The following is a 24,193-nucleotide window of genomic DNA, read 5'->3' on the forward strand; positions in this document are numbered from 1 at the left end:
TAAATTAAAACTGGATTATAACAGTGACAAAGCTGAATAACTTTCCAGTTTAACACTGTAAAGCTGCTTTGACACAATCTGAACTGTATAAAAGAAGGTGACTTGACTTAACCACGCCATGGTCGAGGGAACTTTCAACTACAACTTTCCACAGTTTAATTAACATAGATTTTAAAATCTTTGTTAATTTAGTAATATTTTACAGTACAGCCTTACGATATTTTAAAATGTAACTCTTTAAGATTTCTTACATTTTGTTTCTTTGCTTCTTATGAAAAACATTATGTGTAATTTAATGCAATTTACAAATTATTTATATTATTTTAACATAACGTTTAAAATAGAGAATTTGTTAAATCCAGAATTTATTAAATGAGTTTTATTCGCCAAATGTGTGCGCGCACACACGATAGAAATAAATATTTTATTTTCCACTTAATATTATCTTGGGTATTGTATTACTCCAAACAGCTTGCAGTTTTGCCCATTCATAACATAAACCATTCCGAAATAATGAGAGGGTTAAAGATATGAAATGGGCGGGTTTCGCTGTGTGACTGACAGGGCTCGCTTTAATAATTACAATAGTAGAAAGTAGGGGGCGGGGTATATGTTAAAACAAAAGGTGTGCCTCAAGTCAAAATGACCAAATGAGGTGTCCACCCTGAGACGAAAAGCTGACGTCACTTTCCGAGGGCGGGGTCGTGTCTGTAGACTGGCACATCATCATCATGCAGGATACATTGTTGCGGCTGCAATGATGTACGAGTAGGAATAAGAAGACGCGCTGCAGGTACGGCGAGAGATTCTTTGGTTTCACACGCACCCCTATAAAACCCGTGTCTCCCATAATGTCGGGCGGGGATCTTCGCGTTCTACGCCAAGAGCCAGGGCAGGAGAGCCCGAGGATGCCGGCCTGGAAACGCGAGATCCTTGAGCGGAGAAAAGCGAAGGGCGGCGGGTCCGGAGCAGGTGCCGAGTCCGTCGCATCTCGACTTAACGGCGAAGTAACGGGCAGCAAAAGCAAGGACGATATTACCAGCCCACATTCTAGCAGGAACTATACCATTACCGCTGCCAAACGCGCGACCAAAAGCCCAGATCTATCACCGGTGAAAACAAAAGAGCACTGGCCATCCGCGGACCCGAGCCGCACGGAGGAGAGAACGGCAAGAGACAACGGAGCGCAGGAGAGCCTGGTATTGCAAGAGAGCTTGGGTCCGCTGCAGGAAAACCCTTTCATTAAACTGGAAAAAGAACGCAAGAAGCGTCAGAGCCAAGACAACACGTCGCGACCTGTACAGCACATCCTCGAGTTATACGGCAGCGTTCCCGGGATACGGACTATACGCGCTGAGAATATCATCATTATTGAATCCGACCCGGAGTACTTTTCGGAAGGATGTGGTTTGAAGCATGCGTCGAAACTGCAGCAGAACGGCACCATGAGCGGATATAGCTCCCTCAACGACCTGTTAGACCGGAGAGGTAGTCCGGTTACGGAGATACGCGCGAAGGAAGTGGTCATTTACGATACTGCGCTTAGTAAAAGCGAGGAGAACCTCAGCACGCTGGGACGACCGGCTTCTGCCCCGCTGGAGGGGCAAGGAAGGGTGAGTCGCATGCTACAAAAATTTGACAGGAATTATGGCAAGTTGCAGCCCAAGTCACGCAGCACAGAAAACCTCCTGGACTTGGATTCCAGTCCTATCAGGCCAAGCTCCAGACCCAAGCCAGATGTGGTGCCAAAATGCCCAGTGTCTCCGCAAGCCGGCTCTCCACACAGCAAGGTCTTCCAAAACGTCCAGTCTTCCATGAGCAATCATCACTCCTCTCCTAGTGACTCAGGGAGTAGTACACCTGTTTCTGGATCCCCTCAGTTAATGTCTTCCACACGCAGACGTTTCGAGGGGAGCGGGGGAAGAAGCGTCACTGTGTATCCCAAGGAGGACACTGAGAGGCCTCTGTCCAAGCCTGTTAGAGAACGGGACTGGGACAGCACAGATGGGGCCTCCAAAGCCAAGGTGCCATGCTCTCCGGAGAGCCACCGTGCCCGTGCCGACTGTACTCCTAGCCCCACATCACCCCCCTTATCACCCAGCTTTGAGATCCGCCCGTCCCCTCGCCCGGATCTTTCTCTCCTTCCACCCGGTGATCTACAGGCCCGTGCACTCGCCAACTTGCGACTTCAGTCTCGCAATTCCTTCACCGTCATTCCCAAGAGTCGTGCAGCCATTTCATCACCTGGCAGCACTGCCCCATCCAGCCCTGTCCTTTCCCCCCCATCCCCACGACCCCTGGTGGGTGTGGCAGCTTCAGAGCCCGCAGTGCCAACCCCCTCGCCTGCTTCTTTCATGCCTTCCACACCAAAGCTTACAGAAAAGGTGACCATAGAAGCCAAAACAGGGTCTCCGCAACATACCCCACCTGCCACACCCACCTCTCCAACCCCAACTTCTCCACCCTCATTTGGCTCACCCGTCAAATCAGTTCCATCTCCAAAGGAACCTCCGGTTGATAAGCTGCCTGTCACAAACATTGATGACATAGTCGTGGAACCCACGTCGCACGCCCTGAGCCCTGCGGTGCAGAGGCGCAAAGGAAATACGTTTACAGTCGTTCCAAAACGGAGGCCCGAGGCCCAGTCTGGCCCTGCTGAGACACCAGAAGTTGTTAGTGAATCTCTGAGCACACCACAGGCCCCTTATGCCAATCTGGGAACCCTGATTAAAAAGCGTTACCCTGCTGCAGAGGAGATAGAGGTCATTGGGGGCTACCTCTCCCTTGGGCGATCCTGCCTCTCGAAGACTGGCTCAACAGGAAAAAAGGTAAATATAGTATCATATTTAGCATAATATCTAATGACACTTAAATTTTTGTTCTATGTTGCTCATTTACTTATTAGACATGTATTAAAGAAACATGATGTCCTTATGAAGTGGCTTAGTAGGTATAGTTTACCCAAAAACAAACATTCTGTCATAATTTACTCAGCCTGATGTCATTTAAAACCTGTATCACATTCTTTATTTTGTGGAGCACAAAAGGCAATATTAGGGGATCCCATTCACCTTTCATTTTCCTAATATCCCATTTTGTGCTCCACCAAATATATGAGTTCTTAATGTGTTTAAAATGACAAATACATTTTGTTTTTAGGTTGGAAATTTGTGCAAATACGCACGCACACGCACATGCGCACACACGCACACAAAATGCTTTATAGATGCTTTTCAGAAATAGTTGGGCGTTTATGACCTGTTCAAAGGTTCACCGTATTCTAAACCACAGCATCATTCAAGATGTGTCAGCATAGCTGGTTGGATGTTCCGCACACCTGTCATAAATCTTGTGGTTTTTGTAGTGGTCATGACACATGCAGGTTACATTGTGATACCTGCTGCTGACCTCCTGCAAGACGTCAGTCCAAACAAGTTAACTTAGTAACTTGTAACTTCCAAGTAACTTTCCAAGTTAGACTGCTGTCCGTTTTATTTCGCAACATGGAAGTAAGCTATTTTCAGTGAATGTTCAAAACTTCTGATTTATTAGCTGCTATAGGTAAATGACAAAGTACATTAAATGGTAAAACTATCTGAGCTACGAACAAGTGTGTTTATGATTATGATAATAAATACTAATTTGCAGTATCATGCAGTATAACACACTTTCAAGTTTGGCCACGCCCACTCTTAAATCAGGTGGATACAGTGAAACCAATTTGTATAATTAAGCTACACCAAAATATTTCTGAATGTTGCGTTAGATAACAAAATATCAAACCAAGCAGCATTTATTTTAAATATGAACAGTATAAGCACACTTTTGGGGTAAAATATTTCATTAAAAAATGTACCATTCAAAATAAAGGCAAAAGTTAACGGGACATGTGGTTGTCAAATGTTAGTATATCATGTTCTTATTTAATGTAATTAAATACACCTAGCTTGATTAGCTAGGGCACCTGTGTGAACTTGATGAGAAGTGAGTTAATATATCCACTAAAAATCACCAAAACATCAGGTAAAACATTAAAAAAGAAGAGTGTTATTTCTCAGAAAACAATAGAAGCCACTTGGTTTGATATTTTGTATCTAATGAAATGACGTTTACAAATATAGAAGGGCAACTTCAAAACTATAGAACACAATATAGAAAATGTGATGCCCTGTTATATACTCAGCCTGCAGTATATGATCACATTGGAACTTTAATTTATAATCAAATATAAACAGCAGTAAAGAACTTGCCAGAGAAGGTCAGGTGATTTTATGTAGGAAAATGAGTCATGTGTTCTGTTCAGAGTCAAATCTAGGAGTTACTGAGGTCTAATAAAGGTCTTTGCGAGGCCATACTTGAGATTTGTTTGACTTGTTAAATAACATTCTGCAGTTCACAGTAAAAATCGATCTCAAAACAGGAAACCAAACTAGCAGCAACAATCTGTTTCACTTCCTCTGCATAGTGGTTCTCTCAAACAGTCATTAACTTTTTGCTGATTAAATCAAACTAGGTGTAGATTCATAGCATGCTTTAAAAAGTTGGGATGAATCCGGATGTTTGACTTAAATAAAGCTTTATTTTTTTTTTTCTTATTTTTGAGTTAACTTTAAAATGTTATTTTTAATGCTAATGGGGATGAAATTAGAGACACTACTTCTCTGCATGGATTTTAAAGTGCTGACAGCTAGTTGTGTTAGACTGTCTGCACAGTAAACTCTCTCTGATAAGCATCATTAGTACTGCCAAAGCAACACTTTTGTCAAGAAAATGACTATCTGACTTTCCTGTTATTGTTTTCAGTCATTTTGCATTTGTTTATTGTGTATTTGGATGATTTGTGATGCTAAAGTCTTGTACCCTTGTTGTTTTTAAGACACTATGTCAGGTTAAAAGTAATTCATTTTCCTTTCTGTTAAAATAAGCATGCATCCTGTGACTTAAACCCTTAAAAAATGTGTCTCATTACTGTGTGGTGGATATTACCCTACATGGCCGTTTACACTGAGGACTAAATCAATAACTATAACTAGAAAGTGTTAATAATCATAATAATTCCATAAGAACAGGGAAGTCCAATCCATGGCTATAACAAAAATGATAGCAGTTAATGAATGACAAAAGCGGGAAAATCATAATCCACCAGACTTTAAAGAGCTTAAAGTTGCAGATACATTGAACATAACTACAGTGTGCTGAAACAGAGCTATTATCAGTTGTGGATGCTAATATAGTTTTGGTTGTAGTCGTTGTGCTTGGTGTGAATGGGCCTTAAAGACCTTAGGTACGCATCACTCACATTTTGTTGAATTACCTCAATTGGAAATGCGTTTGTGGGCACTCTTTTTGTGTACAATTGAATTCATAATGAAATCATGCCAAATTGATTAATGGCAGAAAGTCGTGCACTCCATTTTTGATTATGATGTATCTAATAGTTTTGTTGCCTCTCCCCTTTGAAACATCCAGCTGGTCAGGCCCAATTTGGGTTAGGTTATGTGATGCTTTTGTTCTCGCTCTCTGTTGTATATGTACTGTAGGTGATTGTTACGTGTTTGAGGATTGGCTCATGCCACACCTTTGTTTTGTTGGGCTTTAGAGGTTACATTGAAGCCCTTCCTAGTCTGGAGCTTAGTCAGGGCAGCAGCAATTATGGAAACATCAAGGTCATGTCATTTGTTTGAAATTCGCTCACTGTGTCCATGTGCATCTTGATTTTTTTCTGTCTCAGTGTTGCTCTCTTTTTGGTCTTTATTTCTACAACATTGAAAGGGGAGTCTTTATGGCCCACTTACTCCAAAAGCTCTTCTTATTCTTGAGGCCAGGGCTGTGTGTGTGTGCCCCTCCCCCTCTTTTTTTGAATGTTTGCCCATACATACTCATAAAACTATGGTTCATGTAAAAAGTTTTTCCTAAATTTTTCAGCCCTAAAAGAATGATTCGCAAACTTGGTCACACATTATTACTTTTGCTAATTTGCTACTTAATATTAGTTACTAAGGTAGTTGTTAAGTTTAGGTATGGGAAGAGATCTAAATTGTGATAATTCAAAATAAGGTAATAATCTTTGCTTCATACAGTAAGTACTAATAAACAACCAGTATGCTAGCAATATGCATGCTAATAAGCAACTAGTTAACAGTGAGAATTTGTCTTAAAAATAAAGTGTTGTATTTTCCAAAAACATCAGACTAAAAAGATTATTTCAGATACATCTACTATATATATTTATTGTTAACAAATATTGCAATTCTGATCAGAATTCTTTTTTCTGATATTGTACAGCCCTAATAATGAAATATCTTTTGTGTTATTACATAGTTATAGTACAGTGTTTTATCTTACACTTCTAGCATAATGATCTGAAACAGCCTGAGAAGCCTGGCTGAGGTCTGTCAGGGGCTTGTCTTTTCTGTTGGGGTCTTGTGTGAGCTGTGGTTGAGGGGGTTGGGCCAAAATCTCACCAGTGCTCTTAGCATATTGTCTGTGCAGGGTTTGTTCATTATGCTCTGGGGCTTGTCTGAATCCCGCTGTTGTATAGAATAGTCATGATGTTATGACCTTTAGTTTTGCTTGTGCCTTGAGGTTAAACCTCTATTAAGAATAGAGCAATGAGAGTGAATTAGTTTAAGAACCAATCTACAGACCCAAGTCTGTGCTGAACCATGGTATTATGTAATATTAAATATAATTAACATGAGCTGAGTGAGTTTCAGACAAGCTCAGATGTCTTTTGCAGCTGATATAGGTGTGTGTAGTTTAGTCAAGTCTGATTTCATGGGAAAGATCATGAGATATTCGCTGAATTGGATGCCACATTTACTCTGTAATTATGGTATGGAAGAATGTGACATAAGCCCCTTTTACACATACAGTCTTTACTGGTAAATTACTGGTAAATTACTGTTAAGAGATCATGTGTGAACAGGACCTTTTTTAAAAATACCAGAAATTTACAGGTATTACTGTTTGAAGGGGCTATAGAAAAGGGAGATAATAGCCTTAAAGTGTGTGGATTGTTGACTGGAAATGATAAAATAGCATTTTGTCTGACAATGCCTATTTGTAATACTGTTAGTCAAACATTGCATTAGTAGAGTTTACAGGAATCCAGTCAGCATGCAGAGAACATTTATAATTAGATCTTTGATCTGAAGATGAAAATGCTGATTTTTATAGTGTGTTCACAGGAAGTTAATATTTTTAACAGCCCAAGGCAGAATATGTCAGAGGATTTTAGTCATGGTTTAATATTAGCTTTTATGTCTCTACTGCTTAATCTTGAAGCCCTTGAAGAAGGAGTGTTTTAATGTCCACTGAAGGTTTAATTTGACATGGCCCAGCTTTAGAAAGTATGCTGGTGTGCATATGTGTTGGTTGTCCATTAATACACTCTAAGCTTATAACTCACCGTCTCTCTGTTTGTCTTTGGGGTTGCTGAGGATGGTTTTATTAGTGTATTATTCACTTGTAGCCACAGCCTTTCTGAACAAGGCACTTAAAATCTTACTTACACAAAAATTGTGGGCATGAGCATGATTGACACAAATCGTGTGGGTGATTGAGTAGAGGTGTGGGTTCACTTTTCTTAGCAATCAGACTTATAGTATAGGGTAGTTCACACAACAATGAACAATCATCTGTCATCATTTACTCACCCTCATGTTGTGAGTAACACCCAAAAGAGTTGTGTTCATCTTCTGAAACTTTAGTTTCTGCCCCTTCTTTCACCAAAACGTTCAAAAAGCATCAGATAATTTAAAAAGAAATTGCAAAAGCAATTCTTATTGAGCAGTTTAATTCAAGCGGTTTGTTCTTACAAGCAAGATTACTTGTTTTTGAGGGCATTATGCAACTCTCCAAATGTTACAATGAAGAAGAAAATGCCTCTTTTCAAAGGTGTTCATGAAAAGAAACCATATAAAGTAGTTTGACATAATGTACAAAAAACAGGAAGTGATGTCATAAAGAGGACCTCTGCAGACACTCACTGTTTGTCAAGGACAATATGTATCTTAAAGTGTCAAATAATTTGACCTTTTTGTATGTTCAATTCAGGTTGTAAAATGTCATGTGGTGCAACTCCCCATGCAAGAATGTAGTAATTTATACAGTTACAATTTATGATATTTGTAAAAATAATTGATCCCTTGGATTTGTCATGAAGTTTGTCATGGACCCTTTTGTTTGGTCAACTTTTATTCTGTTGTTTACAGTTATGTTTTTTTTTTAAATCCATAATTTCCCTACCGCACCAGAGGTTACACCTCTCATTGCAGATTCTTTTAGCCTGCAAAATTTATTTATGTCTGTAAAATGTCCACTTTTTATGATGTGTGTCTTACAAACACATGAGGAGGCAGATGGAAACCCTCCTCTACCCCTGTACGTCCTGCTACGAGTGTGAAAGTCCACCATGTTTAATTATTGACCAGTCAGAATGCTGTCTCCATCATGCACCACACCTCTCTCTCTCTTCTTATCCTCACTTCCTCCTCCCCCTCCCCCGCCTCTCCTCTTTTAACCTTACTGGTGCCCTCCAGGAAGTTCTTCTTGCAGACAGACACTGGCTCTTCAGCAGCTGTGTGTTTGTGTGTTTTTTACTTTGCCCTTAGTATGCACCATTGTGTTGTGGACGTTGAAGTTCAGATAATTTAATGTGTCTTACAGTCTTGACGCCATTGTGTAATCCCATATGGACCACTTTTGTGTGTGTGTGCCTGTCACATGGCTGCAGTGTCTACAATAGAGTCGATGTAATTAGAATTCAGACTGCAAAGCGCCACTGTCACTGTCATGTTTAATTCAAGAGTCACTCCAGCATGTGTGTGAGAGACAGAGAGAGGAGCAGAGAGAACTTAAGAGAGAGAGAGAGAGAAAGTTGTAGTCTGTGTGAATGTGAAAGTGTCACAGCAGTGTCATTGTTGCTTTTTAAGTTAATTATATCCTTAAAGATACAGTCCAAACCCATATGCTGTTAGTTTTTCTCTGGAACACGTTTTGAATAATGTATTGTGTGCTTTTTTTCCACAAAGTAGCAGTGAGTGGGGACCAATAATTTCAAGCTTCAAAAATAATGAAAAACTATGATAAACAGGGGGATGTACAGTGCACTACTAATCAAAAGTTTGGGGCCAGAAAGATTTCTTTTTAATAGTTATTAGTTTTATTTAACAAGGACACATTAAACCATGACATCATTTATAAAATGACTGTATAAAGACATATATATGATGTTATAAAAGATTTAAATTGGACAGTAATTGCTGTTCTTATGAACTTATCAAAGGAAAAAATGAATCAGATTTCCACAAAAATATTAAGTGGAAAAATATGAAGTGGAAACTGTTTCCAACACTAATGAAAATAATAATAAATATTCCTTTATAATTATTAGAATGATTTCTGAGGGCTCATGATTAAAATAGAACAGTTACTTTAAATTGCAAAAATATTTCACAATATTACTGTATTTTGATTTTTAAAAAACGTATCAACCTCAAACTTACTAACACTAGTGTATAAATGATATATATACACTTAAACATTTATTTCTAAAAAATATATATTTAATTAATCTCTCAAATGAATATTCATTTTTCATAAATTATAATGTTCTGATGCCTAAATTCACTTTTAACATTTACCTTGATTTTAACTTTAATTATAATAGAAGTCCAGAGACTGATGCCAGTTTCATTTTTGGGTGACCTATTTCTTGAATTTTAACCTGGAATATTCTTTTAAATGCCACAAATTGAAAGAAGAACATTTGTGTGAAATATTGGTCCTGGTGCTGACTTGCATGGAAGTTTGCACATATGCTAATTTGTTGTTCGCGAATCAGGCTTGAAATAGTCTTTGCAAATCTTATTCAAATAAACCCTGACCATAAGCTCAAGCTGCACAAAAATACCAGCTGACCACTGTTGGTCATCACAGAAAGAATGATATGACTGTATATTTATGTCATGATACAGGCAGCCTGGTTTTCCTGCTCTGGTGATAAGTCTGTTGATAGGAATCTTTTTTCTCTGTCTCTCCCCCCGTTTACCTCTGAGAGTATAGTGTACTTGTCTTCTTGCTGTTTGCATGCTCTCTTGCTCTTGCTATAGTTCCTCCTCCGCTCTTTCCTTTAAATATAGCTGTGGTTCCTGTCGCTGAGCAACAGAGACCGCAGCCTTTCTATCCTGTCATTAGAAATCCCAAATTAGGTATCTGTGCCTTTTTGTTTCCAAAACACTTCCTTCCCTCCCTTTGCCCTATACTTGCCAATGATTTATCAAACGCCCATATCAGGCAGCGTTACACACCATAACAACAGTGCTGTTCATGGGTGCTTATGTTAGGCCTGATTAATATTTCAAGCTTTCCATAAATGAGAGCATGCCTTAAATCTAGGCCCACATAGAATCTGCATGCTTTTTCACATTTTCTATACTGATTGTGAGGGAAAATCTTTGGGATTCAGTCTAGTCTAATGGTAAATTTTCATTTAGTGTGCATAGTGGGCTCAAATTTAGAATTTAATCATAACCTGTAAATATATAGTGACTTTTTTTAATGTTTTAAGTCTCTTATGCTCATCAAGGCTGCATTTATTGGATTAAAATACAGTAATTAAAAAAAACAGTAATGATGTAGAGCAGAACTTTCATCAGCCATTACTCAAGTCTTCAGTGTCACATGACCCTTCAGAAATGTTAATATGCTGATATATTATCAATGTTAAAAACAGCTGTTCAACCTGTGGTACATCTTTAAAGGGGTCATTGGATGCAAACTTAACTTTTACATGTTTGAACATTAATGTGTGTTGGCAGTATATGTACACATCTACCCTATAATGTTAAAAATCCATGCAGTGGTTTTTAATTAATTTGTAAAAATAATATCCCCTTTTTCAAATCGAACCATTCTCAGATGCCTGTCAGTGTGGGGTGACACCAACAGAAGCCGCTCCCACGATAGTTGATTGACATGAACGTCTTACCTCAGACCTGTCAGCTGTAACAGTCTGACCTCCATTGTTTCGATGCTGGAGCAAGGATGTAAGTTAGACAAGAATATCTCAGACTGAGCGATTGAGGTGTTGTGTTCCTGGATGTAATAATGAACATAGGGGTTGTCATTTACTCCCATCATCTGAGCCGCTGAAGATGCAGTGTTGTTTGTGAAGGGAATACGCCTCCCGATCTACATAAATCCATCTAATCATTCGTGTTCCAGCTTCACCTACAGCAGTATAAGGTTTTTTTCTTTTAATGAATCTCTGCAATCACCTTCCTAATAACATGGTAGTTACCAAGTTTCGCGGCTAAATGCGCTAAATGCATAAAGTAAACAATCTCTCAGAGCAGCAGAGAGAAGAGAGGGGGCGGGGTGAGCAGAGCTCATTTGCATTTAAAGAAACAATCCCTCAGAATGGGATGATTTTTGCAGAGCTCATTTTGACAAGGTAAAAAGGTGTTGTTTTACACAACCAGTGAGAATTTTTAGCCAAAGTATATTACAGACTTTTCATCAAGACCCTAAAGGATCATATCAACTTGTGGAAAATGGGCATCCGATGACCCCTTTAAAGGATTCTTTGATAAATAATAAGTTAAAAAGAACAGCCTTACCATTCAGGTTTGTTTGAGGTTAGAACTTTTTTTTTTTTTTACACAAAATAAGTTGAACAAAATTACAACTGAACATGCTAGCAACTGATCATAATGCATTTTCATTCTGTGGGAAAGAGTAGTTCTGACTTTTTTATAATACTGTAACTCCTTATGTAGAACTGGTCATGCATCCAGGGTGTTGGGATAGACTCTAGCGTCCCTGCGACCCTAAATGATATGCAAAAGCATCAGTTTAAAGTAAAAGCCAAAATCGTTAATAAAACAAAACATGTAAAGCTTTGTGGATGAAGTGGATTTGGCTTTTGTAGAAATCTGGAGATTCCATCAGACCTACTGTATTCATGTCCAATTCATTTATACTGTGACTGATGTGTAGAAACATTCTCCTAATTCACAAACAAACCAATGCGTTGTAATTTCTGATGCACACCCAGAAGCTGTGTCCTAACCAGGCATGACAAGATAAAGTGATAAAATCTCTTTCATTTCCATTTTCCATTTGTTTTTTTGTTTTGTTTTAACCAGCTGTGACCGCAACAACACACTGGCTATTTACATATCTGTCCTATATAGTATGTGAAATTACAGTTAGCGTGTCCCAATTTATAATTCACTGACTTTGGCCAAAGGCACCTGAATGCTGATATTTCAGCTAATATTACCCAAAAACCCTTACATGATGAACACAGAAACAAGAATATAACCAAGGTAGCAAACTGTGGACACGATCATTTTGGTCAATGTTTGATTTATTTTTTGTTGTTATACTGCGTAGAACACATTTACAGTGCTGTTGCTCTTGAGAGGTGCTATTCAATTTGATTTGATTTTAAAGCATTCCATTGATGAAAGCATGCAGTTATGTTATATATGATATATATTCCCTGTTGATATATTGAAGAGGAAACACCTGCACACAGTGGTAGACTTACACAGCATAGACCAAGTTATTTTGAGATTATTGACAGGAACCAATACGATTTAAAATTTTTCCCTCTTATGTTACTTTCAAAAATAGTCACTCAAAATTTGAGGGTAAATATCTCTTTTGCTATTGCATTATGTTCATTATATTTCCAAAATTGTATTTGCGCAATGGATTTCTTGCAAGCACAGTTCTTTATAAATAGTATCTCTACAGTGCAAATGACATTACTGAAATATTTAAATCCCCTATATTATATGATACACGTTTACACACATTTAATCCCCTATATTATATGATACACGTTTACACACATTTATCACCCTGTGTCGCCCAGCTTCTCACACTTATAAAACCATACGTGTGTGTGTGTATGTTTGTGTTTGTGTTTTGTAGGTCTTACCAGCTGTACTGTGCTGAGGGATTTCTAATATTAAACACCCTGGCAGCAGATTAGCTTTAATCAGGCATCTGCTCAGTCTGCTCTACACTTCATTGAGAGGCTGCAACAATCTTCCCCCCACACACAAACACAAAGACAAACAGCTTCTGTATTTACAGTCTGCTGTCAACCAAAGGTTGTAATTCTGGGAGAAACCCCCAAGATGTACTGTATGTGTGTTTGTGTGTGTGTGCAGTTACAGTCTCAAACCTGGTTCAAATCAGGATAGCATCTTTGGTATATTCTACTTTAATAGTTCTCTTTTTTGGCTCCTTTAAAATGATTAACATGAGGTATTACACAAAAGATATATAAAGATACATGGACATTTCTGAAAGTGAAAGTCTCTAGTTGAAAAATATTATATTAAAGAACTCATCCATATTTATATGTACAGACATCTGTGATAATCTGGACATTAAGAATGAAATGAGCTACTATTATAACCATTATTGCAGTTGTATATTTACAACTGTATGCTTGTGTACAACAGAAAGAAAGACTGTAAATGTGAGTTAAAGGGTTCATCGGATGCAAAGTTCACTTTTACATGTTGTTTGAACATTAATGTGTGTTGACAGTGTATGTACACATCTACCCTATAATGATAAAAACCCATGCAGTGTTTTTTAATTAATTTGTAAAAATAATATCAACTTTTTCAAATCGAGCCATTCTTCGATGCCTGTCGTTGTGGCGTCACACCGACAGAGGCTGCTCCCATGATAGTTGATTGACATGACCGTCTTACCTCAGACCCGCCTTAAATCAGCTGTAACAGTCCAACCTATATTGTTTCAATGCCGGAGCAGGGATGTAAGTTAGACAAGAATATCTCTGATTGAGCGATTGAAGTGTTGTGTTGCTGGATGTAATAATGAACGTAGTGGTCGTCATTTACTCCCATCATCTGAACCGCTGAAGATGCAGTGGATACGTTTGTTTGTGAAGGGAATGTGCCTCCCAATCTACATATATGTTCGTGCGAATCATTCGTGATCCAGCTTTACTTACAGCAGAAGTGTGTATAAGGTTTTTTTTTTTTTATGAATCTTTACGATCGCCTTTCCTAATAACGTGCTAGTTAGCAAGTTTAGCGGTTAAACGCGGCTAAATGCAGCCTCGACCAGAACAGGATGAATTTTGCAGAGCTGATTTTGGCAAGGTAAAAAGGGTGTTGTTTTACACTACCATTGAGAATTTTTAACCAAAGTATATTATAGACTTTTCATTAAGACCCTAAAGAATCATATCAACTTGTGGAAAATCCGATGACCCCTTTAAAATAAGGAGAGTCTGAAATCTACCACTGTTAAACTCATTTTTAACAATGCAAGATTTTACTGTTGTTAAAATGCATAGAGAGCAAAATATGGAGTGGATATGGAGCATCCTTTCCAGTGGTGCTTATTCTTCCAATCCCTTCATCAAGAATGTCTGTTAGATGAGAGGTCTGAAAATATTTGCTTATAATGACTGATCTGCATGAATGGAATTTGACTATTTTCTCACACCAAATAATTTTTCTTTCCAAATATACTGTATGTATAAATTGTGATGGGAAATGGTTGAAACTGCCAGCATATCATGCTGTGCTTAAATTTCTAATGCTGGCTGAGTGGTCAGGAAATATGTCAGCATGAGCCAAGAATGACCAAATAACTCCACACTGGAAACTTTGATTGTTACTGCAAGTGACTTATTCAGAGTTTGGGCAAATTGTGCCTCAGAAAGCAGTAGGTTTAGTAGCAAGAAACTACAGTAGTTGAGAGGGGAAAAGGCTATGGTCACAAGTGTTGTTTAATGTGAAGGCTAGTGCTAAATGTATATATTTATGTAAATTTGATGTAATTGCTGTTCCAAAAACCTAGTGAGTTGCCCATTGCATTTGACACACAGTAGATACTTCAGACACAAGTTTCAAAAGCTGGACATCTTAGATTCCTTAGATACCTTGCCTTGACCAATTCTGGGGCAGCATCACATCCTTTGCAAAAAAGACAATCAGAGACAAACTCAGTGAAGAAATAAATCAAGGGTGTCAGATGATTTGTTGTGCTGCAAAATCAAATAAAGATGTTTAAAATGATTTTTTTTTAGTTTTGCGATTACTATTATTTTAGGGGTTTGCTCAAATTACTAAAGTTGTTCATTTAACACAAAAATGTCATTTTTATATAATTATATAAAAATAAATATGCATTATACATCAGATTATGCAGCTTTTAAACAGAGATGTGCCATTACTTTTAGTTTTCTAATCTAATACAGAGACAGAATATTATTGTAGTGAGTTTTGCAAGGCCAAGCACCACTTTAGAAATCTGAACAACGTTGAATTAAAATCTCAGATCATCATGAAGTCCAAAATAATATTCTGTCTCTGTATTAAATGATGTCATAACTTAAATATTTTGTTAGGTGGGAACAAGCTTTGACAGCCTGATTGATAGCACTTCAGCCTGTTTGATCAGCTAGCATTTCAAGTTTTGTGATATGGTGCCTCATACTGACCTAAAAGACTATTGCATATATTTGGTGCAAAACAGATACATCTAAACAACCAAATAACAAAGCTACTTTCAACTACAGTACTGGCAGAATGAGGCTTTAGAGTTGCTTTCTAGTAGAGGAAACTGAAAAGGGTGTTGTTACCATGGTCAACTTGGACGTAGCCAAAATACAGGCAAATCTGTAAAAAAAAAACCTGATTCAGTCAGCCAGAGATATAAACTTTGGGTGGAGATTAAGTTTCCAGCTGAGCAATGGCCCAGAACACACACCAAAATCTGTGAAGGAATGAATCAAGAAAAGTTAGTATTAAGTAAATGCATGAACTCAAATCTAATTGAAAATGAGTAGTATTTTCTGAAAGTTGCAGTCCATAGATACTCAGTGTCAACTTTGGAGCTAGAACAAATTTGCATTTGCCTGTAGGATTAGGCAAAATTTAAATGCGCAAAACTCAAGGATGAATTTGCTTCTAAAGAACAGTGAACATAATTATAGACTATACACAGTGTATAATGACATAAGCTACATAAGTAACCATTAGGTATCATGCCTGTACTTGCCTGATTTATTTAATTATTTTTTTAATGTGTAGAGACTGATTTGACTACACACAGTCTATGTACATTGTGTTAGGTGACCACAAATGTTTTTTTTTTTAAAGCAGTAAGTTAATAAAAGAGAGCAAAGCTTGTACAACACCTATGAAAGCGTAATGGATAAAATGATGCTCAAAAGTCAAAGTCAAACGGCAACCCTGTTTACTGCCTTCAACATAATTAAATATGAAGATACATTTTAAAAGTAAAAGTGTCTCAAACTTCAGAATGTCTTCAAAGAGCTTTTATTAATGAAATGTACAAAACATTTGTTGCAGATACAAAAATACAATAAAAACAAATATTTGTAAATATTTTACAATAATTATTTTAATATATTTTATAATGTATTCATGTAAAGGTAAATCTGATTTTTCAGCAGCCATTATAACAGTATTCATTCTGTCACAGGCTTCACAAATCATTCTAATATAATGTATTTGTTTATTTGCTTAATGACATTTTCACTTTTTTTATACATTGACACATTTTTGTTCATTGACAAGTAAATGTATTTGATTTATTTATTTATAACAGTATAAAAGTCTTTACTGTCACTTTTGATCAATTTTTGTGTCCGTTCTAAATGAATAACTTTTGAATGTTGGAGTGTATATATATTTGAAACATATTACACCTATTGTAACACATACAACAAGGGTTTTTGGGCCAGTGACTTCAAAAGCACATGATTGTTAGCAATTAGATAATATATAATGTAATGTTTATTGCACCAAATAAACATCGCCCAATTACATGTGGCCTTTGTCCGGTTGTTTTGGTGGGTGTGCCATGTAGAGCCATGTTCATAGCCTTTGTAAATTAAGCGTGCATATATGTTATTGAGTAAGGACATGTGATTGAGATTAGAATAGATTTAGGACAGCGCTGACACGTACACAGGCCAGGGCACAGATTTTGACCAGGTGACTGTTACTAGGGTGCTTCGGAACATCACATACTTGCTAGGGTTTAATATCTTGTAGTAGTCCTTCACACTGAGTTTGAATCAGGCAGCACAGTATTTATTTGTCTGATATGTCCTTGATAAGGTTAACATGATGTTAAGGTGTTGTGAGTGGTTTCTAGAACATTGCCGTACTATGTTGCTATGTGAATGCTAGGCAGATAATAGTTTTTTCTCACTTGAGGGTTCAAGTCTATATGACAGTGTTTTTCTTTTTCTTTTTTAAACCAGGGAGCTGGGACCTATTAGGGCAGGGGTGTCAAACTCAGTTCCTGGAGGGCCGCAGCCCTGCAGAGTTTTGTTCCAAACTTGCTCCAACACACATACTATGCAGTTTTTAATTTAGCCTGAAGGACTTGATTAGTTTGATCAGGTGTGTTTAATTAGGGTTGCGTCTAAACTCTGCAGAGCTGTGGCCCTCCAGAACCGGAGTTTGACACCCCTGTACTAGGGGGTCTCAGGAAAGGCTGCAGGATACTTTAAAATTATTTTACGGGTTGTATTATTAATGTATTCCAATAACAAAGTTTAATTAAAATGCCAAAAAAACAAACAAAAAAAAAACATAAAATTAAGAAATAATATATATATATATATTTTTATATTTTCCCCTGTATAATAATAAGTGCCATGTATATAGGTACACAATAAGTGCATTGTATCAGAGATTCATTTAAATGTTAGTACATGGTAATTTTATGGTAATAATTTCAAAGTGTCATGATGCTTTGCCACTGTTACGCTACTTCCATTAGGGTGCCTTAAGTTCATTCGAGTTTCCCAGCATTGATTTGTGTGTCAGCATTTATGACCATGACTGATAGATTATCAGGCATTGTCAAAACTGGTAAAGCTTAAATTAACCATAGTAAGGAGTGAGAAACAAATAAAGCAATAAGGAAACCATGTTGTCTGTTAATGCTTAATTTTTGTCCCACCATTTCCCTTTCATTTGCATTATGCGAAGAGTCAAAAAATGTCTCTATTTGTTACCATAGATCCCCAGCGTAGATAAATATAATGTGCATAGGCCTGGTGAAGTTTTGCTAAACAAATGTTTGTTTTGGTCAGGACCTTCTAGTCTGCTGTAGTAACATAAACAAGTTTGGACACATTTGTTTAAAATGTTAAACAAATCAAAACTATTCTGTAACTTATCTTCTTCAAAGTCACCACACTTTGCCTAGATCACTGCTCACACTGATCTTGTCTTCTCATAAACAACGTCATCATTAGGTACATTCTAGGATGCATTTAAATAGTATTGAAACCGTTCACATGCATTCTGGGCACGTCCTTCACTATCCACTCCAACTCTGTGGAAATCTGAAGAGCATTAGCAGATTTCATGCTGGTGTATTTATGATTGGTGTAAAGCAAACTGTCCTCTGCTTCCACCACAGCTGAAAATATCCTTCAACGAGTCCAGCCTGCAGAGCACTTTCGAATACCCGTCCGAGAGCAGTGTGTGGGACAGCGGAGAGGATGAGGAGGAAGGAGAGGAAAAAGGAGAAGAAGATGATGGAGGGATCATTGCAGGGAGGATAAGCATTCCCCGCGCCAGCTACACCAGCTCTCCCACTCACTCCAACAACACCACGGGTCAGTAAGACGAGAAGAATGGCAGGAAATGGATAGAATGAGAGGAAGGCACAGCAACCATGGATGAGATGAACAGGAAATGAATCTATTTTTATGCACTAAATATATGGTCTTTTTGTTCTATCTTTTGGGATGCAACTCTTAGAAGTCCAGTAGTCATATGCAAATGCAGATTGTTTTTTGTGGTCTTACAGGAAGTGGGGTCAGTATGATGAAAAATCCACAGCAGATATACAGAGAAATTATTCACTTTCTATATTATAATACTGCTTGTTATAATGGTTGAACTGATGATGGTGATTGTTGGGATGATCTCACAGGGTTAGAGCAGACCACCTTCATCCTTACACTAAAGCTGTACAACTCTAGATTTGAACAGTGTTGACACCTACTGGTCAGTCATGAGGTGTTACATTTATTGCATTTAGATAGCTGTAATAAATAATATAAGCAATACTAAATTGGACTAACTTTTTTACAGGTTAAAATTTATATAAATGTACAAGGGAAAGTGTATATGAAGTGCTCAATGTAATGATATATAATTTTGTAATATTTTATTTTCATATAATTTCTTAATAATGATGTTATATAAAGCATTTTTAAATAGAGTAGAGTTCCGGAGATAGTTTTTCAGTCTGAAGTGACATTAATGCCTTTCTTCTTGTGTCCTCAGATCTTTCCAGTTACACACCCAAACACTCAGTGGAGTTTAACGCCTGGCAAGAACACAAGCTTGATGAGTCTGCTCACCAGGGGGAAGATACCTCACAGAGTACAGAAGAGGTCATGGTAAGAAATAAGAATAAGTACACAATTGTGGTGTAAAATGAGAAGAACATATTGGTTCCTGTCAATGTAAAATGAGGGCATTATGAGGTCTCTATGGAATTGCCTGCCAGTTGCTAGGGTGTTCTGGGTGTTTGCTTTCTGGCCCGAGTGAAAATATTCCTCCCTCAATTCTCTATTCCTCTATGGGAATGACACTCATTAAAATGCATTGAGTCCCATCAGTTATTATTTTTGTTCTGTGTGTCTACAGAATACAATAGTCACTCTTGAAGTCACAGTGGAATACAAGCATACAAACACTTAAGCAAACATTTAGCACATTTAGAAACTGCAAATAAGAAGCACACTTCCATTCAAAAGTTTGGGTTCAGTAAGATTTATTTATTTATTTTTTTAAAGAAATCACTTTAATTCAGCAAGGATGCATTATATTCATCAAAAGTGAATTTAAAATGTTACAAAATTACAAAATATTAATAATTTTACAAAAGTTGCTGATTATTAATGTTTAATTCGTCAAAGAATCCTGAAAAATGTATCAGTTTCCACAAAAACATTGAGTATATTAAGCAAATATTAACTTTGATAATAATACACTCTGATAATAAGAAAAAGTCCTTAGGTATAAAATCAGCATATTAGAATGATTTCTGAAGAATCGTGTGACACTGAAGACTGGAGTAATGACTGTACTGGGGTAAAGTATACATTTTTAAGTATATTAAAATAAAAAGCAGGTATTTTAAATTGTAAAAATATTGGCAAGATTACTGTTTTTACTGAAGGTTTGATCATATTAATGCACATTACATTTATTTATGCAAATAAAAATGACCATTTTTGACTCTAATATGTGAAATAGTGCATTCCTTTGAACATTTTAGGGTTTGTTATTGTCAGATATTTTTGAATGAATGAGGCATTTATGTAGCACTTTCATTGTGTGTTGCTGTACACCCAAAGCACTTTACAATCATATCTCTCCTCAACCACCACCAGTGTGCAGCATCCACTTGGATGATGTGACGGCAGCCTCAATACAGCAACGCCAGTGTGCTCACCACACACCAGCTACAGGTGGAGATGAGAGAAAGTTTTAATACTTCAAGAATAGAACAAACACTTGAGCAACAGTAATGACCAGTAAAGAACCAAATCCCAACAAAATTACATATTTCATCATGCAAACTCTCTCTCTTTTTTATTGTTTACCAGATGACTGAACAAATATTAGTGAGATGTATTACCAGTAATTTTATCAGCTTCAGATAGTTTGGAAAATAGATAGCACATCTCTCTTGAAGAGGCCAGAAAGTCTCAAGGTATTGATTACTATATTACTATATTTGCACAAATGGTACAAGACAAGTTGCACACCAAAGTTTAATACTTGGGTTCAAGAGTAGAACAAACACTTGAGAAACCGTAATGACCAGTACAGAATCAAATCCTGAAAAGTTTCCATATTTCATCATGCAAACTCTCTTTTTTTTGTTCACTAGCTGACACCTGCTGATAGCTCCTCTCTATCAGACTTCAGCAGTGAACCAGCCCTCTATTTCTAAACCTTCCAGAAGTCTGGAAAATACGGGACCAACCATTGCCTGCCAGCACGAGCCTGGATGCAAGGAAATAACTTCCAGAACAACGGGACCAGTAGCAACCAGCACGTAAACGTACATTGCATATTCCATGTCTGTACACCATCATCGTCAACAGCAGGACTGTCCTCATTACTGATCCACGCAACGGATGTGTCACTCACATTTGACCTCCTGTTGCCACCGATTGTGATTGTGATGGACTCTGTTAACATGGAAAATTCCACTCTTGAGCTTCATTCTTCCATCACGTACTTGCTTTACGTATGTAATCCTCACCTCATGAAAGTGACCAAATTTACAAAAGAGAGAACGATAAAAGACTGTTCATAAAATAGAGAAGGAACTTGAGTGTGTGTAATGGGACTCTAGAAACTCTAGAAAGAGGACAATAATAGGGTGAAGCAACAAAAAATGAAATAGTGACTTATGTATGACTGGTAAAAGGGTGCCACAATCCTTGTTCTTTGTGATGTTTTTGTATGTGCATGTGTAGGTCTGTACTGACATGACTCCCAAACTATAGAAGTCCTCCATTTTAGTTTCATATGTTTCCTTTGTATGTCTGTGTTTCATTCAAGGTAGACGTTTCTGATGCACAGACCAATAATATACAGCTGAAATACTAACAACATGTTAATGTTGACTTAGTGATTCTAGATCTGTTTTAAAGAGCAGCTCTTAATTGGTGAGCTGGAAAGCACATTCATATTGCTATTCTTTTTTTTTTATGGTAGTAGAATTTATTAATCACTCAAAATATTAATCATAATTTGGATACCAATGCAATCATAAATCCAAGTCAGTCTTGTGAAGACATGCCCAGGTTACATTTCACCCCAAAGTAAATTGCATAAATAAAATGAAAGATATTTTTAGGACTACCATTGTGACATTTTTGACATTTAAACATGTTTCCTTTCTAAGTTCTCGTTTTTACAATACATGTGAGTTTTTCCCCCAGTATTCTCAGTGATTTTCATGAACATAATCTAATGTTTTTACAGTTAAAAAAAAAAAAAAAATCCTGCAATGCAGTTTTCATTGTATTAATAAATAATTTTTCACATTAATGGTAATGATAATTTTATTGGGATGAGTTGTGATATTCACCTTGTAATAATCCTTAAAATACTCCTAAAATATCCAAAACACTTCAGTTTATTTATTCCCTCACTTTTGGAGTGAAATATGACCTGGAAGTGTTCTTGACAGGTTTTGTGAGATTTACGCTGTGCGAAATTGCACTGGGATTGACCTACATATGCTTTAGTATGTCAGTTTAAGCAAATGCATCAGTTTGTCAATATTCATGCTTAAATTTATTTACTTAATGTGTTTTGAACTGGACATTGCAGTACGAATGGGGAGCGGTCAGTTTTAGTTAAGATGGAAACATTATTTTGTGGTTTTGTGAGTGGGCACGCTGTATGCATGGGCCGTGTGTGTGCGAAACATGAAGACTACATACACACAATGCCAACTGACTAGAGTGTGTCATATCTGTTAAATGACTTTGGCGTGTCTGCTCACGTGTCTCCTCAGTCTCTCCGACCAGTATTGATGTATAGTTTGTACACTCCAGGATGAAGTTTTCTTAATTTATTCCATTCGTCTTTTATCGCTTTTTCATATTTGTAGTCACAGGGCAAACAGTAGCACTGAAGTGCTTGGGCATTTTTTTTTTTTTTTTTTTTTTTTTTTTTTTTGAATAATTTGACATCATGTACAAAGTTACATGAGTGTTATTAGGACAGCTTACATCTTAGTCCTATGCTTTTGTATTCATCCATTTGCACTGTTTTGTTTTTGCTTTATTTTGCACCTTACACAGTTCTTGGTTGGAATAATGCTTTTCAGGAATCTAATATCACTTTCATATTTGAATTTATTATACAAAAATTAGTATGTGTCCATTGCGAGCATAACATTGACTTGAAGCACCAGCTATAGCCCTTATCAGCTTAAAAACAGCTGATCAATATTTTCTGCCTGATTTCTTTGAGACACTGGCTTTTTTCACACCATGCACAATTCTGATTTGGTTTTCTAATTCAGTCATTAGGACTGACTGTCTGTACTGTTATTCTGAAGGTAGTGAATTTTGATTGATTTGTTCAAACAGTGCAGTCAATATCTAGTATATCTACATCACAGCTGATGTCAGCTTGTGGATGTCAGTGGTGATGTAGATATACCGGACATGGAGAGCTTTTATTCAGCAAGGATGCAATCAATTAAGCAAAAGTGACAGTACAAACTTTAACATTGTTACAGAAATGTCTATTTCAGATTAATGATATTTGTTTGAACTTTCTGTTGAAGTATCACAATTAAGCAACATTTTCAACATTGACAAGAAGAAGAAATTTAACTCGAAAGCATGTTAGAATGTTTGCTGACAATTCAGCTTTACCATGTTTTTACATTTTGAAATAATATTAAAATATAAAATGATTATTTTAGGTTGCAATATATCTGTTAATAATATTACTGTTTTTACTGTATTTTTGCTAAATGCAGCCTTGGTGAGTATAAGAGATGTTGCAAAAACAATGTCTTAGTGATGGTTTTTATTTTGAATTTTTTTTAATTGCTGCCTGTCTGAAAGCTTTTGAACCCATAGTTTTTTTGTATATGTCACATAATTAAGGGCAAATTTTATTCAAGAGAATGTTCTAATAAGTCTATTTCACCAAGTGTTAGAATTCAACCAAGTCTTACTGTACATTCTAATTCAGTAAGTCACTTTAGTACTCAGCTTATCCCAGTCTACCACAGAACCTCCGAATATTCTTTGCAAACGTGAAATATTCTTGAGGGAAGTATATTAGATGTTTAGAGGGTTGGGAACTATTGCTTTTGTGTCTTAAAATGTAATGCCACTTCAAGTGCTTCATTAGTTCCTGTAACTCTAGTCAAGCTGCTCATTGCTCTGGTGGTTAATGTACTGTATGTTAAAATGTCCTCATCCTTTCTGTTTTCTTCATCAAGAGAATATTAAATGTACAATTTGGTTTTGATGAATTTAGAGGGGAAAATGTCAAACACAAGAAAATGTTCAATAAACAAATTAAAGATATGAAGTGTTCACAGTTTAAAGTGGGGATATTTGCATAAAGAAATA

General features: G+C 36.9%; 1 protein-coding gene across 5 annotated transcripts; it reads left to right on the plus strand.

Annotated features, from left to right (window-relative positions):
* Window positions 1–681: 681 nt before the first annotated feature.
* On the plus strand, window positions 682–24,152 carry tprn (taperin). Of its 5 annotated transcripts, XR_007827773.1 has the most exons (5): window positions 682–2,828; window positions 18,475–18,673; window positions 19,350–19,465; window positions 20,465–20,542; window positions 20,681–24,152. XR_007827773.1 is itself a non-coding variant. In XM_051109943.1 (4 exons), exons 1-4 carry the CDS (start codon window positions 852–854, stop codon window positions 20,489–20,491), a joined length of 2,319 nt encoding a protein of 772 aa, XP_050965900.1. In that variant the 5' UTR covers window positions 682–851; the 3' UTR covers window positions 20,492–24,152. The 5 variants fall into 5 exon arrangements, 2 of the variants coding, with proteins under 2 accessions (XP_050965900.1, XP_050965899.1); XR_007827771.1 differs by having other exon boundaries at window positions 19,350–20,787; window positions 20,968–24,152; XR_007827772.1 differs by having other exon boundaries at window positions 19,350–20,542.
* Window positions 24,153–24,193: the final 41 nt, after the last annotated feature.

Source organism: Labeo rohita, chromosome 5 (genome assembly GCF_022985175.1).
Source record: "Labeo rohita strain BAU-BD-2019 chromosome 5, IGBB_LRoh.1.0, whole genome shotgun sequence".
NCBI classification, from domain to species: Eukaryota; Metazoa; Chordata; class Actinopteri; order Cypriniformes; family Cyprinidae; genus Labeo; species Labeo rohita.